General features: G+C 38.0%; 1 protein-coding gene across 1 annotated transcript in view; it reads left to right on the plus strand.

The window, feature by feature from the left end:
- Positions 1-1,189: 1,189 nt before the first annotated feature.
- The window catches only part of LOC128804391 (collagen alpha-4(VI) chain-like), a 39,596-nt gene continuing 16,719 nt past the window's right edge, over positions 1,190-24,066 (plus strand). The window contains exons 1-16 of the mRNA XM_053972160.1: positions 1,190-1,429; positions 1,697-1,723; positions 3,733-3,777; positions 4,298-4,360; positions 5,493-5,558; positions 6,604-6,657; positions 7,820-7,855; positions 12,204-12,266; positions 13,026-13,088; positions 13,772-13,834; positions 15,424-15,486; positions 15,929-15,979; positions 17,536-17,571; positions 17,696-17,758; positions 18,079-18,141; positions 20,339-20,374. Of these exons, the coding sequence (XP_053828135.1) occupies positions 1,190-1,429; positions 1,697-1,723; positions 3,733-3,777; positions 4,298-4,360; positions 5,493-5,558; positions 6,604-6,657; positions 7,820-7,855; positions 12,204-12,266; positions 13,026-13,088; positions 13,772-13,834; positions 15,424-15,486; positions 15,929-15,979; positions 17,536-17,571; positions 17,696-17,758; positions 18,079-18,141; positions 20,339-20,374 (1,032 nt within the window). The remainder of the gene's footprint in view (positions 1,430-1,696; positions 1,724-3,732; positions 3,778-4,297; positions 4,361-5,492; positions 5,559-6,603; positions 6,658-7,819; positions 7,856-12,203; positions 12,267-13,025; positions 13,089-13,771; positions 13,835-15,423; positions 15,487-15,928; positions 15,980-17,535; positions 17,572-17,695; positions 17,759-18,078; positions 18,142-20,338; positions 20,375-24,066) is intronic.

A 24,066-nucleotide genomic window follows, 5' to 3' on the forward strand; every position in this document is an offset into this window, starting at 1 on the left:
TCCTGGCCATCCTGGTGAGGAAGGTGGGATTGTAAGTAAACATTTGTCTTCCTGTTATGATGATGTTAGTTGGTACCTGAATCTGTACCCATCAATGTTAACCCAATGTGTTAGAGGAACAGGTAAATAGACAGATCTGTTTCTCTGTGTCTCTGCATCTCACCATAGATACTTATGCAGTTAAAAAAGCAACTCACCAAAAGGGAGTTAGTTATTCAGTTAAAAAACCAACCCACCTTCAAGTACAAACAATTGAGTTAGAGATTGGTAATGCAGTATAAACATGGCATCATAGTGAGAGCAAAGAACCGGGTGCAAGTCAGATTAGTAACTGATGTTTGCTATGGTCTGAATGAAATTTTCCAGGACACTTGCATTTGTGTCCTTAGTGCAGTGAATGGTGATACAGTTCTATCTTGCTTTAGTCTTATGTAATAAATTAACCAGTAATCATCATTGTATGGATGAGATTGAACATTTTCCTTTGTTTCCTAGGGGGAAAGAGGCCCAGCTGGTTTCAGTGGGACTCAAGGAGACAGGGGATGTCCAGGTGTCAGAGGCCATAAGGCAAGTCTGTAACTTTGAAACATTTCCTAATTTTGTTTCTCATAAACCTGTTTTCTGTACTGGGGAAAAATCCCTGTGCTGTCTTTCTGAAGCATGGATGAATATCAAGATCCATCTGTAGGAATGGCAGACAGTGTTTGCTGTCTGATTTTGAGAGGTATTTTGTGTAACCCAAGCATGGTTGAATGGCTCAGAATTTTGCTGACTAAGCAACTTGATGATGACTTTTTCACCACTAACTCCAGACTGGCCTTAGTTAAAGCTATAAAGCTTTATGGAGTGGGAATGAAAATTAAGCCTATGCTATCTTCCCAGAGGAAAGGAGGAAATCCCATACATGACAGTAGAAGTTTTTACAGTGGGGACTACCAATACTGAGCTCAGCATACCTCTGCACAGCAAGCTGTTGTGTGCAGCACTGTGTTGCTTCTCCTGGCTCCGGGCAACTCCAGTGCCTATCGGCACCGCCTCCCTCTGGAGACCGGGTTTGCCACTTGATCCCGCGCACCGCTTCCTTGGCATGCCAGTCAGGGCTTGCTGGGTTCTGTTGCCCGCGTGAGGGGACAAGGCAAAGCAGGAAGGATTTGTCCAAATCACCCACGAGGGAAGCGGGAAGGCTTTAATGGCCACGGAGAGCTGTGGAGGAGAGGCCGCAACCCGCGCTTCCAGCGCCCATGTGGAGGAAATGGCCCCGGGACCTGGGAGGCGCGAGGTTTTATCAGGGGCGGGGCGAGGGGAGCAGGAGCGCCCCCCCCACCCAATGGGGACAGGCGCCGTGGCAATGACGTGGACCACAGCACCCAACGGGGATGTGGCAGGGGTGGACACGGGGTTCCGGGGCGAACGGGGTCGCGGGATCGGGGTGACAGACACAGAATTCTCAGGAGTGGGCAGGGAGTGGTTACAGGAGGGGCAGGGGGAAGCTCCAATAGCAGGAAGCCTGGAGCCAACCTCCGTGGGGAGGGGGAAACATGGGGGGTGCATGGGGGTACACAGAACTCAGCTAGCTAATATAGATCAGAACCCCTAATCTAAACCTAAACCCGGGATGCAACAATTGTGCCCTGCTTTTCAAGCTCAATAAAAATACTTTTACCAAATTTCATCTATATTTTTTTTTCAATTTCAGGGGGCCAGAGGCTATAGAGGAAGTCAGGTATGTGTTTTCATGTGTGATCCATTTTCTTTGAGAACTAAATTCTGCTTCCTTCCATGTTACCCTGTAAAATGAAATTATCAACAAGGAAGGAAAATAGTGTAAAAACTTCACGTGAAAATAGTATAAAAACAGCATTCAATGTACTTTTGCTATGGTTCTATAAGGATGGATTTAAGATACCTATCACATTAATTAAAATCAGCAGTCATAATTGTATTTTTATATGATTACAGTTTATTAGTCTAACTGACAGGAAAAGGATTTATTTACTGACTAGTTTGATAATCTGTTAAGGTGGTGATTCTGGTCATCTGAATCTCATTCTAATTGTGAAGAGGAGAAGAGGGGAAAAAAAAGGTTGTAACTAGTATTTATTGGGGGTTTGGACAGCATTTTCCCTAGATCATTATTGATACGTTTTCAATATTCAAACTTCTCTTCAAGCTGTGTTTGTCATCTCATCTGCTGATATTTCAAGTCTGCTTGTTTAACCTTTCAAACATACCTGTTCATGAAGGAGATATGGTCACTAATTTGATAATAAAAAGTGTAGCCTGGAAGACAATGATCTATAACAGTAATAGTTTCCAAGCTACAGTGATTAAAATGAAATTAACTTGTATTGAATGCTTTAATACAAAACCTCTTCTAAAAATGAGTTGTGAGCCTCAAAGATTCAGAAGATGTTTGTCTCCATAACTGAGCAGCTTGGACAAAGTTCAGAGACTGTTTCTGTTACCTCAGCTCTATTTAAAGTACTGCTCTGTACTAACTTTTTAATCTCATGTGTTTCTCTTTCCTTTTTCTGCTCTGTTCTCTGAAGTAATTTGTCCTCCTTCCAATGTTCAAAATGTCAGATTATAGAAGAGGGAGAGTACTTGCTGATTATTTCAATTTGTCAAAGTTAAATAGTGCAGTAGGTCTTACCAGTTGCACAAACCCTACTGAAATCCAGTGAATACGTGAATATCTTCATTATGTCGTGTCGTTATATCCACAAATTTTATTTTAAATAAAAATATGAAACTTTCAGCACATAAAAAATGTGATTCAATTGTGCCAACTTAGTAAGGTTGAAACAGTTTATTGAAGTTACTGAAGTCTGGAAGGCATTTTATTGTAGCTATTTGAATAAAAGAAAACACTGAATGTTTAATACTATGAAGTTTGGCTCAGGTTTTTTGAGGTAGGAAATGACTGATAGAAAAAATAACGCTTCAATAAAAGTAATGATTACTTACTTAGTGCTCAAAATATTTTCTGGAATACTTATTCAAGAAATTCTTGTTTATGATGTATTAATCTAATGAAAATGTACAGCCATCTGTTTTTTCTTCTGGTAGGTACAGAATTGTTTTAAATGAAAGAAGTTTCTCCTCTGGAATTTTAACTAGGAGGTTTTGCAAAGTCAATTTAGTGTCAAAACCTACAAAGCAATTGTAGCTGTGGTCTCTAACAGAGTGAGACTGCTGATGGTTTTAACTTGTTCTTGTGCCACTTTCAGTGTTTCTTGAATAGCATTTCAGCTTTCTGGTTAGTTGTCTCTGCTAAATTAATTTCCTACTACAAATTAAACCAACACAGTTAATGCGCTATAAAAAAAAGAAAAAAAGCACAGTAAAAGCACATATGATGGTTGAAATAAGAATTACAAGGTTATCAGCACGATAAATCAAATGCTAATAGTTTATTTTGGAATATTGTTTGTATTTTGAAGGTGCTGTAGCTGGGAAAAGATTTGGAAGCTAAAGGAAAGAAAAGCAGAATTTAAATCCTAATGGAAATCTATAATTTAAATAGCTGTTTTTCTTATTAGGTGTCCTTAACAGTTAGTTGTTTTAGATATTGTTAATTAATTGAAAATATTAATTAGTAATTAAAATTTATAGTTATTATTCTTAATTATTCTTGCTAACCATTAAAACCACAGATCTTATTCAAGTTTCCACTGCAGGGCAAACACTTCTTTCTTTGCTCAAATAGGCAATTTTTCCTTATTGCTACAGGGTGAACTTGGTGAGAGTGGATTTGATGGCACTGATGGAGAGCAGGTAAACATTACTTTAAATGTGCAGTGCTATTAAAGACACCAACCTCAGGGTTCAAATGTACAGATTTTGTGCTTTGAATGGGCTTTAATGCTGAACAAAAGTTCTGTTGTTGGTGTTTAGAATTGCATATCTGATTGAAGCTAGATTCTGCCAGAAAAAACTTCTGCCAGAACCTGATTTAGCAGAAAGAAAAAACATTAATTTTTTCTTCTTTCTCTTCCCTTTCTGAGTCTAGGGAGAACGTGGATTTCCTGGACCTTCTGGAGAGAAAGGCAGCAGAGGGAAATGGGTGAAGTACCCCTTAGAGTAATGTTTAGATTTTATGGAAACATCTTTCCAAAGTGTAATGCTGTCTGTAATGCCTGTGAGTTATTTTTAATAGCTGCCTGTTCTCTAATATGCTGTCACTCCTGCTCTAAATCAGTGTAGCTCCACTGACTTCAACAGATCCAGCCCTCTGCTGCCACAGATACTATTTATACTTGTACCTGAATTGTTTGTGCTCTTGTTATGAATTTAGGGCAGAAAAGGCCCCAGAGGAGAACCAGGTGAACAAGGAGAATCTGGTCTAAGAGGAGATCATGTAAGTGTATTCCTTTATTTTTATTATATTTCACTGATTTGCACCTCAATTTTGTGATGGAGATGTCTGAAATATATGTGATTTGAAGAGTTTTTTTACAGTCCTAGAAAATGCAGTACTCTGCAAGAAGAATGGCATATTCTAGGAGTCCTCAATTCTTTAGATGTAGATAGACTGATGTGTTTTGATGTGTTGCTTGGAAGCAGGTGTTTAAGCCTCAGGTCTCCTGCTTGTTTATGATTTTTTGGTTGGTTTGTTTTTTTGTTTTCAGCATAGGCAAGATAACTCCTTTTGGAGCTGCTTATCATAGAACTGTAGAATGGCTTGGGCTGAAAGGGCTAAAGCTCAACTAGTTAGTTCCCAACACCTCTTGCCGTGGGCAGGGGCACCTTAAACTAGACCAGATGGTCTGGTGAAAAGACCAGGTGGACTAGGTCAGTCTTCCCTGTTGGTTCCCAACCTACAGAAGAATTCTGGATCACTTGAAAACCCTGTGTGCTAACTCTTGGTTAGCAATTTATAATGATACAAAGGCAAGTTACTTCTTTATATTCACATTTTTTCTTTGCATGTTCCAGAGACCTACATAAATGCATTCCCTGGACTAAAATTCCAGTGCAGACACCACAGTTCTTGTCTTGAAAAGACACAACTTTGTCTTTTCACATATATTTCAAAGACTTTGTTCCAAACAGTCATATATTGTGCTGACTCCTGTCTTTATAGCTTATATTGTAAAGGTGACATGGTAATTTGCCTCTTTGAGAGATCAGGATTTCACCTGATTTAGCATTAAGTGGCTAAATGGAACTCCATTCTAGTGTAAGCCCCCAAATGAAACTCATGAGTTATGATTTTTACTCAATTAACTATATCACATCAACCAGAACAGTTCACATTTTCAGTTTAATTAGTAATTTTGCTTTTAATCTCTGTGGAAAAGAACTTGGTGGACTTTGCAGAATTCCCTATATTGAGTTCTTACAAGCATCATTATTTAAAATAGCCTTTTTATTCCTTGCTCTCTGCAATTACAAATCTAATTAATTATATTTCTGTATCCTTCCACTGCAGTCAAAGTAATAAAGGTCTGGTAACAGAAAATGCTGAGCTTTCCATTGATCTTTTTCAGGGAGATCCTGGGGCTAACAATAATGTTACTGGCCCTAAGGGTGAAAAAGGAAATATAGCACCACAGGTAGGGAAGTTGTTCTATTTTGTGGGGAGATGATTTGCATAATGGCTAATTTCTACTTGCTGTCCAGTGACCAAGGAGGTTTTTGTTTGTCTGCAACACAGAAAGCTTTAGAAACTGCTTGATACAGGAAAAAAAGAAAAAAAATTAAAATGTTTAAAAATACTATGGAAATATTCTCATGATGGAGAGCTAATGGAAAACATGTATTTAGTATAAATATATTATTCTTCCACAAATTTACATCAGTAGTCTGAAAGGCTTCCAGTAATGGGTTGTAAGGATACTGTTAAAAATCATGCTGGGAAAAATGCACAGGTTATCAACAGACTATACTCATTTTGTTATGGAACTGCTATTGCCTCAGGATGGTGGGTAAATTCCATTTTGATCTGTAAATACAAAATAAGAGCTGGGATATATGCTTATATAGTGAAGTTAGAGTTTTTAACAAGCGTTTTAGCAAACTACAAGGAAAGAAGCATAACAGAAAAGCATGGCTTGTATTAGCGTTACAATTTGTTTGGAAAGAATAAACAAAACTGATAAGCAGTTGGACAGTAGCAAGAAAAAAGATGGTGAATGAAAGCTTAAGAGCACAGCATATGTGAGAAAAATCCACTGATTTAGAAGTATTTCTCTCTGAACAAGTAGGATTGTATGCATACATGTATGTCTATGTAGAGTGTGCTGAAAGCAACAGAAAAACTCTGAGGATTGCTTTTTGAAGAATAATTGGGTTTTGATAACGCTTTGAAAGCAAATCTCATCTTAAGTACTCCAACTGAAAGGCTGAAGTCAACAAAAATTATTTCACAGAAGCCTTGGTTTAGTATTGGCTGTTAGTAATTGAAGATCCAAAGCAGGCATGATCTGTCTGGTTTATAATTTTTGAGTATAAACTATTTGTAAAAAGCAAGAATCAACATTAGTATTACACAACTGATTGCAATGAAAATACTTAGAAGAAGAAATAAAGAAGAATGTGCATGTACAAGAAAAAGGAAAGAGTGTTTAATGACTGCTTGGTCATTACTTTGTTTTGCAGGGAGACCCAGGCCCACAAGGACTCCAAGGAGAGCAGGGTGATGCTGGCCTAGATGTAAGAATAGCAATCAGTATGGGGTGGAAATAACTGATAAAAGACACAGTGGGGTTCCCACCACTGTGAAAACCCATTTTTGTCTTCTTCCTTTTATCCCACCCTTCAAACTCCTGCAAGGAGAGAGAAGAAAAATCTTCTAAAGTTTTCAAAGAGAAACACATTTGGCTTCAAATCTAGTAGCTTATATACATTGCAATGTGTTTTCTTTTCTTTAAAATCAGGAATTTGCATTCCTGTTAATTCCAGGTCTGATTCATGTGAAATAACAAGCCTTAAACTCAATTTCTTTTTCAATGAGCCTTAAATGCTTGAAGATTCCACCCTAATCTATCTCTTCTTTCTGCCCATGACTGCAAGTTTTCTATGTCTGTTCAAGTATATAGATAAGCTCACTGGCAGCTGAGCTGCTGTTTTTTAGTTCACTGGAGACTGGAAATTGTGAAGGCCCCTTTCTAGTCTGTCAGAACTGTGCCTTGTCGGCATTGAGGCAGGACAGGAACAGAATGACTCCAATTCAGAAGGCAAGAAATGAACTGATTTATTTAAAATGCACTGCTCTTTTATAGGGAACATTGTGCAGACCAATTTCATTGGTCTTAAAGTAAAAACATCTCACACCATTGGTGCGCTCTGAATGATGCACGGTGGCAGAACACATCTATAAACAATGTGAACAACAAGAGAACAAAGTCTGGCGTGATCACTCTTCAATCAGGCTGCAAAAACATCCTAAAGGCCTCTTTAGGTTTGTGAGGTTCAGCAGTAGCATTCACTAGAGCTGCTGAGGAGTGTGCAGCAGGAAGTGGTGCAAACTTCTGGGCTCACAAGGGGGAGAAGACGGTTTTTGTTCTCTTTATTTTAGCCAAAGGGCAGTTGACTGGGAAGATGTTTTCCAGAGTTTTGTTGAAATGTCTTCTCTCTGCACTCATTAAGGATCTAAAATCTTTTTTCTTTTTGGAAAGACTTACTTGTGTAAGAATTTCTATCCCAAATCCACCTTTTTCTCATTTTTTTACCTTAAATCTTTATGTGGAAATAATCTCTGCTTTCTTTAAGCTGTATTTGGTTTAATTGTATGTATAATGTGTTTTGTGATAAACTACTGTTTCACATATTGCTCAGTATTCTGGAGGTAATCTCTCATGCCACTCCTTCCTAGGGTGCAACAGGTCGAAGAGGCCCTCCAGGTATAAAGGTGAGTGGCTGACACTGCTGCTTCCTATTTATATGCAGCTACATGTCCTGCCTGTTTGCTCCTCTTAAGTGAAAAATTTCATTGTGAGCCAAGACACAAGTGTTTAACAATTAAAAGTCTATTTCAAGCCAAGGCAGCCTTTGAATCTCAGGTGGATGTAATAGAGACCCTCCTGACTTGAAGGATTTAGAATTGGAAGGGAACTTTCATCAAAATAAAAGGACAGTTACTTTTGCTATTATTAGGGCAAGTATGGGAATGTAGCTAGAATGTAGCTAGAGAAAAACCTTTCACTAAAGATGGCAGGAATGAGAAGTCAGGCTGCAAAGTCTGACAGTTTATTCCTCCTTTGCTGCATGCACACGGAGATATGCGTGATACACACATGCAGCACAGATAAAATTAGGGCAAGTTCTACACGATGCTTTGCTCAAAATAAACAGTGTTAACTGCAGCTTTGACAATCGGCTCAAACATATAACATGTCCAGAGTTTGGAAATAATATCCCAAGTCAATATGTAGAAGAATATAGGATGTACAGAATAGGTCAAACCCACTGCATACTGACTGATCATTCCAGGAAGATACTCTGGTAGAAAAATCTCTCATGTAATTGAGAGATGACAAAATCTCTCTCATTGTTAGGTGGTAGCCCTGGTTTTGCTAGGTTTATACCCCACAGAGTCACAATGAAAGGAAACTTTACTGAGATGTACTTAGTAAAGACATCACTGCAATTCTCTTAAATGATGATCCAGATAATATTCTTGGAAAACTTGTTTGTCCCAGGGTATGAATTACAAAATACAGTCATCGAAGCATATCTAAAAGCAGCTATATTCAAGGGTGGGTTAGTACAAGTAAAATTTAAATTCTAGGTATTCTCAAGTATAGGTTACATGATTGTCCTAGAAAACCTTGCTTTAGCACAAGTGGTTCACATTTAACCCAATCTCTTTATCAAGTTGCTAACACAGATAAGGAAGATGGTATATGCTATAATACAGCATTCCCCTCTTTATCTTAGTGCATATAAACCCAAGGAACCATTGCAATTTTGTGTACAGCATTGTCAGTACCAACAGGGTGGAATATGTCTGGAAGTTCTGCTGTGTGTTTGAGTCTGGGGAATGGTAGAGTTGCAGCTTCTGAATAAAAGTGCCAACCAGCATTTTCAGTAGGTCAAGTATAAGATGTTAATAAATAATAGCAAGAATAACCATAGCAATGCAATATAGAACATAAATTTCAGTGAAGGAAAAGGACTGTCTTTTATGGCAGTAATATTTCTTCAGCAGCACAGTGTTTGATTTGTCTCTGATTTCTGGATTTCCTGTTCTTCTTCTGTTGAGAGGTTTTGCTATACATTTATTATTTTTTTTCCTCCGTGTGGCAGCCAAGTAATGCAGATTTTTTTACATTTAGAATGATTCAAATTAATATTCCACTGGGAAAGGTCAATCAGAAGGGAGAGTCCTGCAAGTTCCCTAAACAACAGTCTGGTCACTTCCCAGGTTTTTGCAATATACATGTATGCTGTGTGCCAAAACCCCTGTCCCCACCTGGTTTCTGAAAGTCTCAATTTGGATTTCCCTTTAAGAATCCAAAATTTTCACTGAGGCATTGCAGATAGGAATAGACTGGAAGATTTTGATACTATCTGCCAGCAGGGAAAAAGCACCATGCTTTGGCAATTGCCAGGATCAGCATAACTTGCAAGAATATGAGCATTTTGCAGTTGTTTCCTATTTCTAGGTCAGAAATTCTTTATAGGGTTTATGAAGACATTTTTAGATTAAAATATTGAAGAATATTAAGTCTGCCTTTTAATTATTCCAGTCCTTGCTTGATCACTCAGAAATACATTTCTTGGGTAATTATGAAACTTGGTGCTTTTTTTTTTTTTCCTTTTCCCTGTTGGATTGCAGCTGATATATCATGAATGTTTGCATTATTCTGTCAGGCACCAACAAAAAGAAATAATCCAACTAAGCTATGGTTGGTAACAGGACCAAAACTGAAGTCAGTGGAAATGGATCTGTACCATATCTTGGTTGTACTAACAAGCACAAGAACCTTATGTAGTTAGAAAATAAGAATGTTCAAATTGTTTAGTAAATTCAAAGAGTACAGAGTTAGTTGAACCTTTTCAACTAATTGACTCTTAGTTGAGACAACCCTCTTCATCTCCATGGAAGCCCCCTCAGCCAGTAATGCGGCCACCCTTTTTTAAAATGGCAGGGAACAAGAGAAATGACTGAAACTCACAGCAACAGAGAACTTTCAAACTGTTTTCATTCAAGTACTTGATGATCAGCTTTGACTTCTAAAAGCATATAAAAAACCATTTGTCTGGGTCAGTGAGCACTGAAAGGTAGGTACCAATCAATGATCAAAGGCAGGTAATGTAGATATCTCTGAAAAGGCGTTAAAAGTGAATGGCAAAGAGAATTGCAGTCCTCTGTCTTCTACATCCCCTGGAGAAGAGAAATGGAACAGTAAACCCTGCAATATGACAGTGGCATCCATTCTTGGGTGTGATTGTGGGTGTTGTGTCCTTCCACTGAGATCTCTTGCATGGCAGGATGTTACAAAGCTGCCACAGGGCATAGCTCTATAAGCAGAGGTTATGAGAGCTTCACTGTGAAGCTTTCCTGGTCTCCCTGGGTCAGGAAGCAGATCTATTTAGTCTTGATGTTTGTGGGGTCTTCAAGGGCCCTTCTGTGGACCACAGTATCGTCCTGCATTGTAAGGAAATTAGTTATGGTCAGTTCCTCTGGAGGAGGAAGGTTTTGTGCCGAAATGGGATAAAGAAGAATCCCTCTTTCAGGTAGATAAGAGAGATATTGGTGGTGATGTACTCCGAGGTGAATAATCAAATTAGAGACAGTGAGCCAGAATTCACACACCTAACACAAAAGGACTTGTTGTAGGTTCAGCTGTTAATAAAAGGCACTGAAATATCACCCTCATCAACAAAGTAACTTGCAGTCAGCATGAACACACTGCTGTTCACCATATCCTAAAAAGGACTCCTCCCAGGACTTGCAGTTCCAGTTGTCATTGCTTTTCTGTGATAAAAGGAGACTAATTTTTTCAAATAGTTAAAACAACATAAAAAAGCACAGCTAGCCATGTCAGAAGTAGTCAGCAGGCAGAAGGAATAGAAGGTGTGATGTGGTATCAGAGGTGTTTGTCACAGACAAGAACAACACTGCAATCTGCATGATGGAAATAAAACAAAATAGTGAAGAGGGAAAGGAGATTAACTTAGAGGAAGACAAGAGAGAGAGGAAAAGGCAGGGGAGAAAAAAGGACAACCACTTTTCTGGGTTTTGATTCAAAGTAAATTTAAGTAGCTGAAAACTTTAAATTGGTTTTGAATGTTAGTAGAATGTGCCTAAGATATGTATCCATTTTTATTATAGTCAAAATGATTTTAGTGGAAATCTATTTCTACTTGATTTTTTTACATCTGTCAATATCATATACTTGCTGATGTTCCATTTTACAGTGTTCTTACTCTGGCTATAAATTAACATTCTTTTTTCTTTCAGTTTTTTTTTTCTGTTGTTATCTTTTGTTTCATTCATATGGTGCAAAATGAAATTTCAGCCTTTAAATCCATTTTTCCTCAGAAGATTCTTTCCAGAACCATCTGTTTCCCAAGAATCTTCAGACATATGTTTATGATTTCTCCAGTGAAAGGGGGTCTGCAAGGCCTGTAATATCTTGATGCTAATTGTCACCATTTTACTCAGTCCAGAAGACAGTGAGCATTTCTTATGGACATCAGCTAAACTGACTCATCCTCAAATGGCAGCTTTATGGAGATGGGAGCTGGAAATTTTTTACCATCATCAAGGCAGATTTGATTTGCCTCACTGAATAACCAGAGTGAAAGATAGGGAGTAAAAAGGAGTCTAATTCTAGTGTGATTGTGAAGTCATGATTCCCCACCAGAGCCATTCCCCATGGATGAGAGTAAAGAGGATCTACCCTTGTGGCCTGGCTTTATGACTTCTGGTCTTCACAGTGGACAAAAATAATGCACAAATATTGCTGAGACATGGTATAAAATGTATTCAGCAAAATAAAACTGACCTCTTCTGCTGCAGCTTTTATATTCATCACACCCCCCCAAAAAACCAAAGAAACTCTTCTGCTTTTTATTTGAGTTTTCTTCAACAGGAATTTTAAGGTGTTTGAAAACTGTTGGAGTGCATTGAAAAGCATTCTATCAACTGATGCTCTGTACAGGTACTAGATTATGATCTTTTGATGTACAAATGAGAGATACAAATTTGTCTGTGTTCATTGTTGTTTTCTTGGGTTTTGTTCTGGTAGGGTGAGCAAGGAGATCTGGGAGAAACAGGTTACTCAGGAGAAACTGGTCTTCCAGGCCCACAGGTAACTAATAGAACTTCTGAGTTGTTATTATATTAGTTATGGAAAAAAAATTCTGCCTTGATGTTTTGCTCATATTTTGGAAAGCTTTGTTAACTTCAACTAATGAATATTATAAGTAAGACTCCTCCTTGGCAAATCTTTTTTGTAAGCCTAAGGAATTAAATATGACAAGCTACTTGGGTGCAACTTCTAGTGAAATTAAAAGAGGAGCATGAGTAGCAAAAATAAGTAATTTAGCCAACACATCTCCAACTTACATGATATTATCAAGCAGATATCATCAAAATTATTTCCTTAGAAATTACTAACAATAAATGCATAAAACCTATTGCATTGACAAAATCAGTGAGAAAAGCTTTGTGTTTAAAAAAATTTGCTAGGTGGAGTCATTTAGAAGAGAATTATTGTGGTAGACTTCTTATAGTAGTTTCCAGTTTAAAGATGCTCTTAGATGCTTCTAACTTCTAAAGATGTTTAAGTTTAAAGATGCTTTTAACTTACATTTTAGGATGGAGAAAGCTTAGTTGATAGTAGGCTGCTTATGGCTCCCTTGGTATCCTTAGACACCTCAGTGGGTCTCTGAATCAGACTGGCAGGCAGTGACCATCTCAGGTGCTTCAAACAGGCAAATCCTTGTAACAAAACAGCCAAGGCTTGTGAAACAGGCACTGGGATTCTGGTCATTGCAACAACATGATTGTCATTGAAGGGCTGTTAACATTGAACTGACTTTTTGTTTCAATGGTTTCTTTACATCAGGGCCCAAGAGGACCGCAAGGGATCAGAGGACCTCCCGGACCACAAGGCATGCCAGGCCCTCTGGTTAGCATTAAGTAATATATTCAAGCTGTACCCATTAGGGCTTTTCATTCTCAGTGTTGATGTTTTCAAAAAGCTTATTAAAAGTAGACATAGGGCTTTTTGGTGTAATACTTAAGGAAACTGATTATAATACTTAAGGAAACAGTCTTGTATGATAAAATGACAGCCTTGAAAATAAATTTAGGTGCATGAATAGCAAGTGCTAGAGTGTGATGAAGTTGTAGCTACTGAGCTGTTGAACTGTCTGCTGAACTTCTCACCTTTGTGATGCTGTTGATTTTGGGGATTCTTCTTCTGGAATTGTACCACTGTAACTCAGGGCTGGAATGTCCTATGCTGCCAGCCTTAGTCATCTGCTTTGGTCAACTAATGATACTTACATAACCAAATATATGTGTACATTAATATTTTTGTGCACATATGCATGTATTCACTAGGTATCTATGTAGATAGAAAATAGCATTTATGTTATACTTGATAACATTTTGAGAATTTTATGGCAGTTGTACAGATGACAGGAAATAAGTAGAATGATAGCTTGACCAATAACTCTTACTTGTGGGCCTCAAAAGCCCAATATTTTTACTGACTCTGTGGTAATTTCAAGTGGCAATGAATCCTTGAGTGCAGTGAGCCCTTGATTTTTTCACTGTGCACCTTTTAACTGATACTTCTCATTACAGGGTAGTCTGGGGATGCCCGGTTCACCTGGCTCTGTTGGAAAGTTAGGTGTAAGAGGAGCAAAGGTAAAGATTTTCGAAGTATCTAATTGTAGCAATCTAACAGTGTCATTCATTCAAGACTTACCAAAGAAGCATGGAGTAACAGTTCAGTGCTGTGAAACATGCAGAATGTTAACAGTTTTTAGATATTTTTCATTTGTATGGCAAGACAAGTGATGTGCTTAGGGTAATCTTACAAATAGCAGAACTATACTAAGAAATTTTTAGTGTTGCCATGACCACTGTTGAAATTGCTCTTGTGGTAATGGTTCTGAATGGGACCTGCCTTCTCACAAAATGGAGCAGAAATAAGGCAGTGCTGACCCTTGAGTTTGTTTTATGATTCCTAGAGTCTGTTCAATCCATTGAAAATACTCACCAGTAAATCACAGAATATCTCATCTTGGAAGGGATCCATGAGGATCTTCAAGTCCAATTCCCTGGTTCTTGCAGGATAATCTAAAACTAAACCATAAAGAGGATCATTCAGATGCTGCTTGAAGTCTGACAGGCTTTGTGTCATGACCACTTTTCTGGGGAGCCTGTTCCAGTGACCAACACTGGATCAGTGACTTCACCCTTAGGTGAAGAACTTTTTCCTAACATCCAGTCTGACCTTCTCAGTTCAAAGAAGCATAGCTGCTTATTTTAACCTTGTTTTTCTAAAGATTCCAAAGCAGTCCAAGGAACTTTTGCTGTTATGATGTCTGTTTTGGAGGAATGCACATGTTGAGAAGAACTGAATAAACATGAAGGCAAACAGAAAGGCATATACTAACAGGTTGTTGACACTGGAGTTCACATACGATAAATGTTATCCTTACTTACCTTTCATTTATGTTTTTTGATATGTGAGATTTTATTTAATAAAAAATAACTCAGTTTAGGTGCTGTTGTTAACTGAATCTAAAAATCACAAATAATACCAGCCAACTAAGCCTTTCCATCTCTTTGAAGGGTTGTAACCTTTAGTTACACAGAGGTATCAGAAGGTATGAGTGCTGCCATGAGAAGAATCTCTGTGTGAAAACATATATTAAAACAGTGACTAACATTGGGAAGATATATGGGAATTTCCATTATACATTCCATTTTGTCAGTCTGGTTTTGTGCTGTTTAATATTAGGGTCTTTGTTAGAAGAATGTTCAGTTAGAAAGTGAAAACAAAAATGGAACTGAAGGAAAGAAACCCTGCAAGAGGGCTAAGAGCACAGTGCAGACAGCCTGCCTGAGAAATATAATTTGCTATCAACAGGTGCTTCAGGCTGGTAGAATTCCAGAACATATAATTTTTTCCAAACCCCACTTTTTTTTTTTTTCACTTGTAATTCCTTATTGCGATGGGATTTATTGGGAATGTTTTATTGAACAACGTCTTTGGGGTTTAGCTGCATGAATCTCCTCAGCATATTGTCATTTGCCAAGTCCTTTCCAGTTCTATCACCAGGAACAGTCCATAAAACATGGTCTGTAATGGAATGCTTTTGCCCAGCATCAAATAGTCTATAAAATGTATAGGCACACTTCAATTTAACAGACAGGTTTGCATTTCAGAAAGAAGAGTTCTCCTGAATGAGGCAAAACTAATGGCTTTTGTGTTTCAATTATAACAGGGTGAACCTGGTGACCCTGGAGAAAAGGGCTTAGCTGGACCACCTGGACAGAGAGGCATTCCTGTGAGTTTTCTGCCCTAATTCAGTACCCCTGTATTTTAATACCTATCCATCTGAATCAGTAATGTTCATTTCCTTCTATTTTCTCTGTTTGATACAATTCAAATTATTTCACCTTTGGTTCTCAGTTTCCTTATGGACACCAGATTTCTTGTGGGCTAGAGAGAATATCTTTCCCCTCAAATTCTTTAGAAGAGAGAAAGTATGATAAAGGTAGGGCACACAGTGGAAAGGAACTATGACCTTTATCCTTGTTTTTCCTCTACAGTTTTTTGCCATTGTTTGCTAGTGTTTTTAGATTGTGTTTTGATACCACGTCCATCTTCATCAGTCTGAGTAGCTTGGGCACCTCATTGTAATGGGACAGTCTTAATTCGAAAATGAAATTGGATATAAACCTAATTCTCGATTAAAAGCTAACTCGTAGTATCTTTAACCTACACAGGGCATGGATGGCAGAGATGCCTATGGTCCTGAAGGAAGCAAAGGAGCAAAGGTATGTGCTTCAAGTCAGAGCGTCTCTCAGTCTCCATTCTGTTGTGTTATCAAACATGATCATCCATATTTGATTAAAAAGAAATGTAAGACATGCAAAGTGCATTTCTAAGGTTCAGTGAGAGGCTCAGGATTACCACAGTCCTTGTGAGACATTCTTCTGTAGGATATCCTTTTGAGGGCCACTCACTCTTACTCTTTCCCTGATGTGTGTGTATATATATATGGAGGATTGTACTTGCAGTGCACAGTGTTTTCTTCCCACTTCAGCCTGCCTGACTGAACATTGTTATGGGCAAGTGTTGGTGGGCTGGCCATTATGGGCTCTTTTAAATTTTCTTGTTTCAGAGGAGGGATTCCCTAACCACCAAGGTGGGGATGATACTCTCCAAACATCCTCACTGTTTTCATGTGAAATTTTTTCCTTGTGTTCCTACTGCCAGCAGTAAGATCTGAGGATTAACCTCTGGATTGTTAAGAAATTCTTATCATTATCTTATCACAGAAAAAAGGAATTAAATGCCTTCTTCTCTAAAGTTATACAAGAATTCAGCAAAAATAAAAAGTATACAGAAAGTATGAGGTCAAAATCATGGCACCAGTGGATCAGTTCATGAGCAAAGTGGTCAGGATATTGGAAACAGCTGCAGTTCTCCTTTCAAAGAGTTTGTGCAGTATTGCAAGACTAGTCCTTTCTTGTTGCTTGTGAAACAGAGTCCAGTGAATCTCACTGGTAGGCCCATCTGTTTCACTCTCCCTTTCTGTGGGAGAACCAGAGTGCTGCAGAAAGCTGCAGAAAAAATATGAAAGGCTTTCTTAGAGCCTCTCCAATAGATGAACTCTTTTTTCTTAACTGGCTTTTTGGTAAAGTGGCTCTTTATACTTCTTATTTTCCAGTCTCTTTTCTTACCTTCTTAGGTAAGAAAAGCTCTAGCTCTAACAATTTTCTTTGATGGCAGGGTTTCATAGGCTACACATATGTTATATGTGTGCAAGAGGACAAGGACATATATAAATAGTGTGTATTCCAATGTTTAGGAAAGATACACTTCACTTATGATTGGTTTTTGGGAGAGTTTCCTATTTCTCATGGGTGAACAAAGAACAGACTAGAAACTAAGTAACTGAAAACCGTTGATGAATTGGCTTCTTGTAAGCCAAGGATATATTATGGTGTCATTGTTTAGTCTGGGTGGTATAAAATTTTGAAACTACATTCAAACACTGAGTTCTGAATCTGAATTCACATGCTACGTGGGAAATTCCTCTGCATGCTATTAGGAGGCATAAGTAAGTTTTCATAAAACACTTACTTGAGAAATGGAATATTCTTGAAAATTTAGAAACTGATGGAAATTCTCAAAATACCCTTCCTTTAGATGAACAAGGTATTAATCTAAAATGATGTCATTTGAGACCAGAGTAGCAGCCACTATTGCTTGGATGAGTTGTAAAACTGAGAATAATTTTGAAATTTTCTTGGTTTAAAGACATCAAACACTAACCAGATCACAAAGTTCCAGATTCTTATGAAGTATTTGTCCTTTCTTTTCATAGGGAGAATCTGGATTCATAGGATATCCTGGTGCAGAGGTATGATGAAATGGGCATGTTTCATTTCTATTTGTCTTGTTTCACATTATTCTTTTTTGTAAGAGGTTGCCTGTGTTTCTGTCTGTCTTCTTTCCAATAAATTCTGGATTTCATTTATTTTCAGGGAGAAGAAGGAGATCAAGGCATTCCAGGAGCGAAAGGACCCAAAGGAATTAGGGGTAGAAGAGTAAGAATGATAAATCTGCTAACTCTGTGAGAGTTCTGGAAGTAAAACCCTTACACCCAAAGTGTTTTTTATCAAAAGTTTTTAAATTTGTTACCGCTCTGATCTTTTATTGCCATAATTTGGGCAAGAAATCTTGAGAAAGTGCAGGTCTAAACTTTTGGAAGTGTTAGTTGCTAATAATTGTTAGGAGTGGTAGACTATCTTTATGAAAGTGTAGGATCCAACTTAAAGTATCATTACAGAGGTTTTTTTTTCCCTGATGAAGTTTGGTACCTGTGCATGCAATTATAAGGAATAATATATTGTGTTTCTATTTTTAGGGTAATTCAGGCACACCAGGTTCCCTGGGAGATCCAGGTGACCAAGGGCCATCAGGACCTATGGTAATTTTTTTAAAATAAAATTTTTATTAAAAAAAAATCACCCTTAAATTGCTCTTAAAATTACTATTAGATTAATGGAATATCTAATAGTGTTTCACATGGTAAACTATGTTTAATCAGCCTGGCAGCTGCACAGAGTTTAGTCTTGCCTGTGGATGTGTGTGCACAGGAGCACCTGCTGCTGGAAATGAATTGCAACAGTACAATGCTGGCCAGAATTTCTTCCACAGGATTTGGTATTTTCTTTAGGCTGCGTGCATATCTAATTAAAAGAACAGAAAATACTGAAATATAGGACTGAATAGATATGTTGATTGCCAATGCATTTTTTTAAATTTAAAAAGAAAAGCCATTTAAAATGAAACTTGCAGTTACAGGCACTTATTTAAAGCTTAAATTGACTATAACCTGTTAATTGATAATACAAGTGGATGTGTTAATGTACTTTCCAGTGTCTGTGTTCTGCATTTTATACAACAAAATGTTTTATTCTCTATCCAAGCAGGTGAAAGGATTGTGGATTTCAATAGGATTTAGGACTAACCCTTTGAGTAGTTAGGAAAATCCCTGTATGTGTCTATCTTTGTCCTGTGGCAGTTCTGAAAATTAGCTCCATTGTGACCAGAAACAATCCCTACTGTTAATGATTTTCTTGTTAAACTTTCTTAAGCTTACTCTTTCAATTTAAATGTGTAACATTGTTAGTAATATTGTCTTTACCTTTATAACATGGCCCACAGGATGTGTGCGACTTAGTAAACATTTTTTTCCCTTCTCATTACACGGTGTTGGTTAATGAATGTACCTGTCCCAATTTATTCTATGATGCTGGGCACAAGAATGGTTAAGAGTGCCAGCTGGAGCACATTTCCCTCTCTGCTGCTTGGCCGCTCACAGTATTTACAGATAGATCTTGTGATCTACAGCTGTAGGCCTTGCCAGTCCATGGTCCAAAAAGTCTTCAGAGGTACTTCAAGTTCAAGATCTCCTCTTCAAGTGAGAGTAGAGCTTGGGATGTATGAGCTTGGTGGGGTTATTGCTGTAACAATGCATTAGTGAAATGAGAAAGTGGGAATGCTGTAAGGAGTGGAAGAGATAGGAATGCAGGAAGAGGTACAGGTAGTAGACAGGGCCAGCCAAAACAGACTTGTTTTAGCCATCCTTGGTGACTTGATTATCTGTATGTGTCAAGTCTGCACAGCTCAGTCACCACCATTGAGCTGCTGTCAGTAGCATTCTTTAGGACCCAGGCAATTCACAATTAACTCTTGCTGAACAATACTAAAGAAGAGCATGGACCTACTGGGAAACATAAGAAGAAAAAGGCATGGAATGGCAGTGATGGTGCTAGCAGTAAGACAGCAGAGGAGGTGAGGAAGGTAGCTCAGGCAGGTGGAAGAATGGAAAGTTAATTGAAATATGAAGACAGGGCTATAATTTGGAGGTGTAAGGAAGTATATAATTTTGGTAAACTGTAGTGTTATGGTAGAGAGAGGGTGAGGAAAACAAGTGAGATATGGAGTTAAAATATTTCTGCTGTATCTCACTGCAGTTCCGTGGGAGTAAGGGCAATTTTTCAGTAGTCTTCTTATACATCTGAAATGCACACATGATGAATACTTAAGCTCCCTTGAAAAATAGTTATTTTACCTGTATTTCATTCCTGTAATGAAGATTAAATGATACTTTTATTTTGAAAAAAAGATGCTTGGAGTGCTGCCGTTTTTCCACAGTTCCCAAGGGGAAAGTTGCAGAGTAGGCAAAGGTATAATGATGTGTGTATGGTCTGCAGGATCTTTCAAGGTAGAACTGTGGGGATTGTAATGTGCAAAAGGAGAGGGAAAGCTTGTCACACACCAGATGTTGGAAAATATGTGAAGTGCAAATAACAGAAACATAGCACAAAAACTGCTGTTTATAAAGGAACCCAGTTCTGAATTTTACTGCTTCTCAAGGGCAACAAGTATTGAACATTTAAAAACCATTAAGGAAAATGGACTGAGAAGTAAATCTGACAAGTAGCCTGCAGCTCTGAGGAGGTCCACAGAAATCTATGCTGGGAACTGCTGTCTCCTCTCAAATTCATAAATGATTGCTGGGAAACACAGTTTGCCTGCATTTTCTTTGGACTGTGGAATAATACATGGAAATACATTATCAGGAGCTGATTTTTGGACCTGTGTTTAATTTGTTTCAGGGTGCCAAGGGACCAGTGGGCACCATTTTAATGGAAGTAAGTAATCACCTTACAGCTAACTATACTGCAAGGAATTATCTGGTTTAGTTTCTGTGGACAACTACTGACAGCAACGAGCATTTATGCATGTGGATTAACACCATGTCCAAACTTGTACAAACTGTTGGACAATTAATATTCATGTATCAGTTTCTTCACTCATATCAGTTTACATAGCAACTCATGTTAGGGTTACCATTTCCCTTCTTGTAAAGGAAGACATTTCTTCAGCAACAATTATTTTCACTGGGATTAGAAGTGCATTTCTTCAGAATCCTAATCCTATGTAAAATGAACATTTCTGAGTAAAGGCTTCATTAATCTTTGCATGGATAACTACCTGCATGCAGTACTATTGTAGGTGTGTTCTATGTCCAGAGGACATCTCTCTTCCTTCATGGACTTCTCACTTCCTCTGTGAGTCACTATTGGAATGCCCATTGTTTATGGAAGTGCCCTGACTGATGACATCTTAGATCAGTTTATTACATAAAATAAAGAATGGATGGCACTCATTCATAAAGAATTTAATTTTTGTTTTAATGCTTCAGAACATCATTAAATGTCAACAGAGCATTAAATCAGAGCAGATTTAATCAGCTTTTCCCCTTAACTGGTTTGGGAAAAAATACTTCTTTGGAGAAAAGTGAAAAAACTGTTCATTAAACAAGAAAACTTAAACAATATTAAACAATAAAACTTCTTGCTGCTCTAAAAGAGAGACAAACTCAGAAAAATCCACGCCCTCCCCGGGCTGCAGCTCAGCGCACTTAGTCTCTTATCAGTCCTCCCGGTGCTGGAAATGCCACAGCCCAGGCTGGGCCTGGTGGGCCACAGGTGTGAGCTGCTGGTACTCTTCTGGGTGTTTAGTCTAGAGCAGGTTTGAGCGGGTCTAAAGAAAAGGGAAAAAAATTACAGTCTAGGGAACTTCTTTGTCTCAGCTAGCTAAAACTAACTAAAAGCAAAGGAGAGCTCTGTCCCGCTGTCTGTCCGTCTGCAGACAACACAGTCTAGGGGCAGGAATGTGGAAGAATGAGTGCTGTTTTTTAAAACAAACTTTGCGCTGCTTCTCCCCTTTTTACTCCTGGAACAAGTCTTAAAAGTGTAAACCTTATTATTCAGCATAAAGAGAACAGATGACTGGGGATAAAAGCATTATATAGTTAATTTAGGACATTTTACCTCTTATCTTTATATTGTTAGCTTACTGCTAAACTAATATATATATTTTAACTCTACAAACACATACATTATATATTTAATTTACAGCTATACACAGATAGTGGTAGTAACATTTAGTAAATAGGATATTGATACATAGTTTTCGCTTAACAATTAGATTTCTTTGAGGTACACAATGTGTTCTTTTTTTTTGTATTATCTACTATGTGTAACTTGGTTTCTGAGTAAAGATAACTGTATGAATGGGTTTGTTTGTACTTGAGGCAGAATTGATTCATACTGTTTTCTTTAACAAACTTTTGATATGCACTACTGGGACTTTGTTTTTATTTACTATATGTAAAGGCTCAGATTGGGTAGGGCCCACTTGATTGGTAGAGCCTTGGGTGTTAACTAACTAGGTGGTTTTTTGTTAGATGCTGCTCTTAATTTTTGAAAGAATTCTTACTTAATGTTTTTAAGGTGGTTTTTAACAGTTTATTGTACTTCTTTATTTTGCTTGTAGCTGGTGCATGGTAGGGAATGTGGTATACTTAATGCTATGTTCCCTAGCTTAGGTGTTGATAAGGTTGTTTTTGAAATGACTCATTGTCTGACTCAATCCTCTTAGGGGTACTATGCTTTTAAAGGACTTGCTTTTTAAGGCTTAAAATGGTGTTATGGGCCATAGCATGAGGCACAGGGTAGGTTTTTAACTATTTTGTGGTGGTTTTTACTATTGTGAGCATGTAGTGCTTTCTTTGGTGTGTTTGGGGCAGTGTGATGTAGTTAATCTGTCAGGTTTCCCTATACTTGTACTTGGACCACTGCCCACTATACTATAGGGGCTTCACTCGCTTGGCCTGTTTGATGGCAGCACACGTTTCAAAGTTATGGATAACTTGAGAAATACTGTTTGGTTAAGTCTACTCTTCGGTCTTGTGCCTACTTAAAAGTGGTATTTTTACTTTGGTTTGAGGTATTACGGGCTTATTGTGTTAGGAACAACTTTCTTTTGTGTTGTTAATTTAAGTCTATCTTTGATACATTTTTGTAGTCTGATCTACTTGCTGATTATTTTGTTGTTCTTCATTGGCTCTGCTTTTGGGGACATGGGCATTTACATGATGAACTTTTATGGGTAGTTTTTCTACTTTGGTAGTAATGTTTTTTTACTCATTAGCAGTTTAAATTGGTTTTCTTTTATGCTGTTAATTAGTCTTTTTCTACTTTTCTAGCCATCCCCACAGAGCATTGGTTACTATTTATGAATTAGTGTAGAGGTAGAGTTTTGGCTACTTCTTTTTTTTTTTTTGTGAAGTTTAGGGCTAGTTGAACAGTTTTGAGTTCAGTGAGTTGGCTTGATCTACTTTCTTCTTCAGTAGTTTCTGTAACTTGCTGTGTGGGGTTCTATACAGTTGCTTTCTACTTTTGTTTCATTCCCACAATGCGGCAAGAACTATCAGTAAAAAAGAGTATAGCGTGTTTCTTCCCTTGGCAGTTGATTATATGGTGGCACCTCTTCAGCCCATGTAACTGGTTCTTGTTCTTTTTCATTAGTGAGACTAAAGTTTTTACTTGCAGGCTAGTTTGTAATTATTTCTAAAATCTTAGGGTGATTCAGTTTTCCAATCCAGGTGCGCTGCGTGATGAGAGTAATCTACTTGTTCTGTGTAGCACTGGTGGCGTGGTGGGTAGAGGGAACTTTTGTTCCAGCCCAGTACCGGTAGTCGGGGTGTTAGGAGGAGTTGTACTTCCGTGCTAATCACCTCTGAGGTGGCTTGGATTTTTTTATAGGTTGTTAAAATTTTCTTTTCTGTTGGAGTATAGTTGGCTTTAGACTCTTTGTAGTTTTGACTTTAAAATTTTAATGGTCGGCTTTGAGTCTTACCAGGCACCTTCTGCCAAAGGCTCCAGGACAAACTGTGGTTTTTGGTTGTAGAATAGAGCACATTTGTCACATCTGGTCCTGTTTTGACTGGGTTAAGGGTTACTGTATGAGCGATCTCTTGCTTGATCTGCTTTAACCCACTATAGAGCAAGTACAACCAACATGTAATTAATAAAGGTTTTTCCACTTTCTCTGTATATGTCCTGGTTCAGGGCAAATTTGGGAGAGAACCACTAAAGGGGTTCCTCTAGGAAGCAGATTCAATTGGCCTCTCCCCCCAGCTGGTTAGGAAAAAAATACCTCCTAGGAGAAAAGTGGAAAAAACTGTTTATGAAACAAGAAAACCTAAACCATATTAACATTAGACAATAAAACTTCTTGCCGTTCCAAAAGAGAGACAAACTCAGAAAAATCCTTTGTCTCAGCTAGCTAAAACTAACTAAAAGCAAAGGAGAGCTCTGTCCCACTGTCTGTCCATCCACAGACAACACAGTTCAGGAGCAGGAATGTGGAGGAGTGAGTGCTTCTTTCTGAAAACAAACTCCGTACTTCTTCTCCCCCCCTTCACTCCTGGAACAAGTCTTAAAGGTGAAAAACTTATTATTCAGCATAAACAGAACAGATGACTGGGGATAAA

This window comes from Vidua macroura, chromosome 1, assembly GCF_024509145.1.
Source record: "Vidua macroura isolate BioBank_ID:100142 chromosome 1, ASM2450914v1, whole genome shotgun sequence".
Classification (NCBI taxonomy): domain Eukaryota; kingdom Metazoa; phylum Chordata; class Aves; order Passeriformes; family Viduidae; genus Vidua; species Vidua macroura.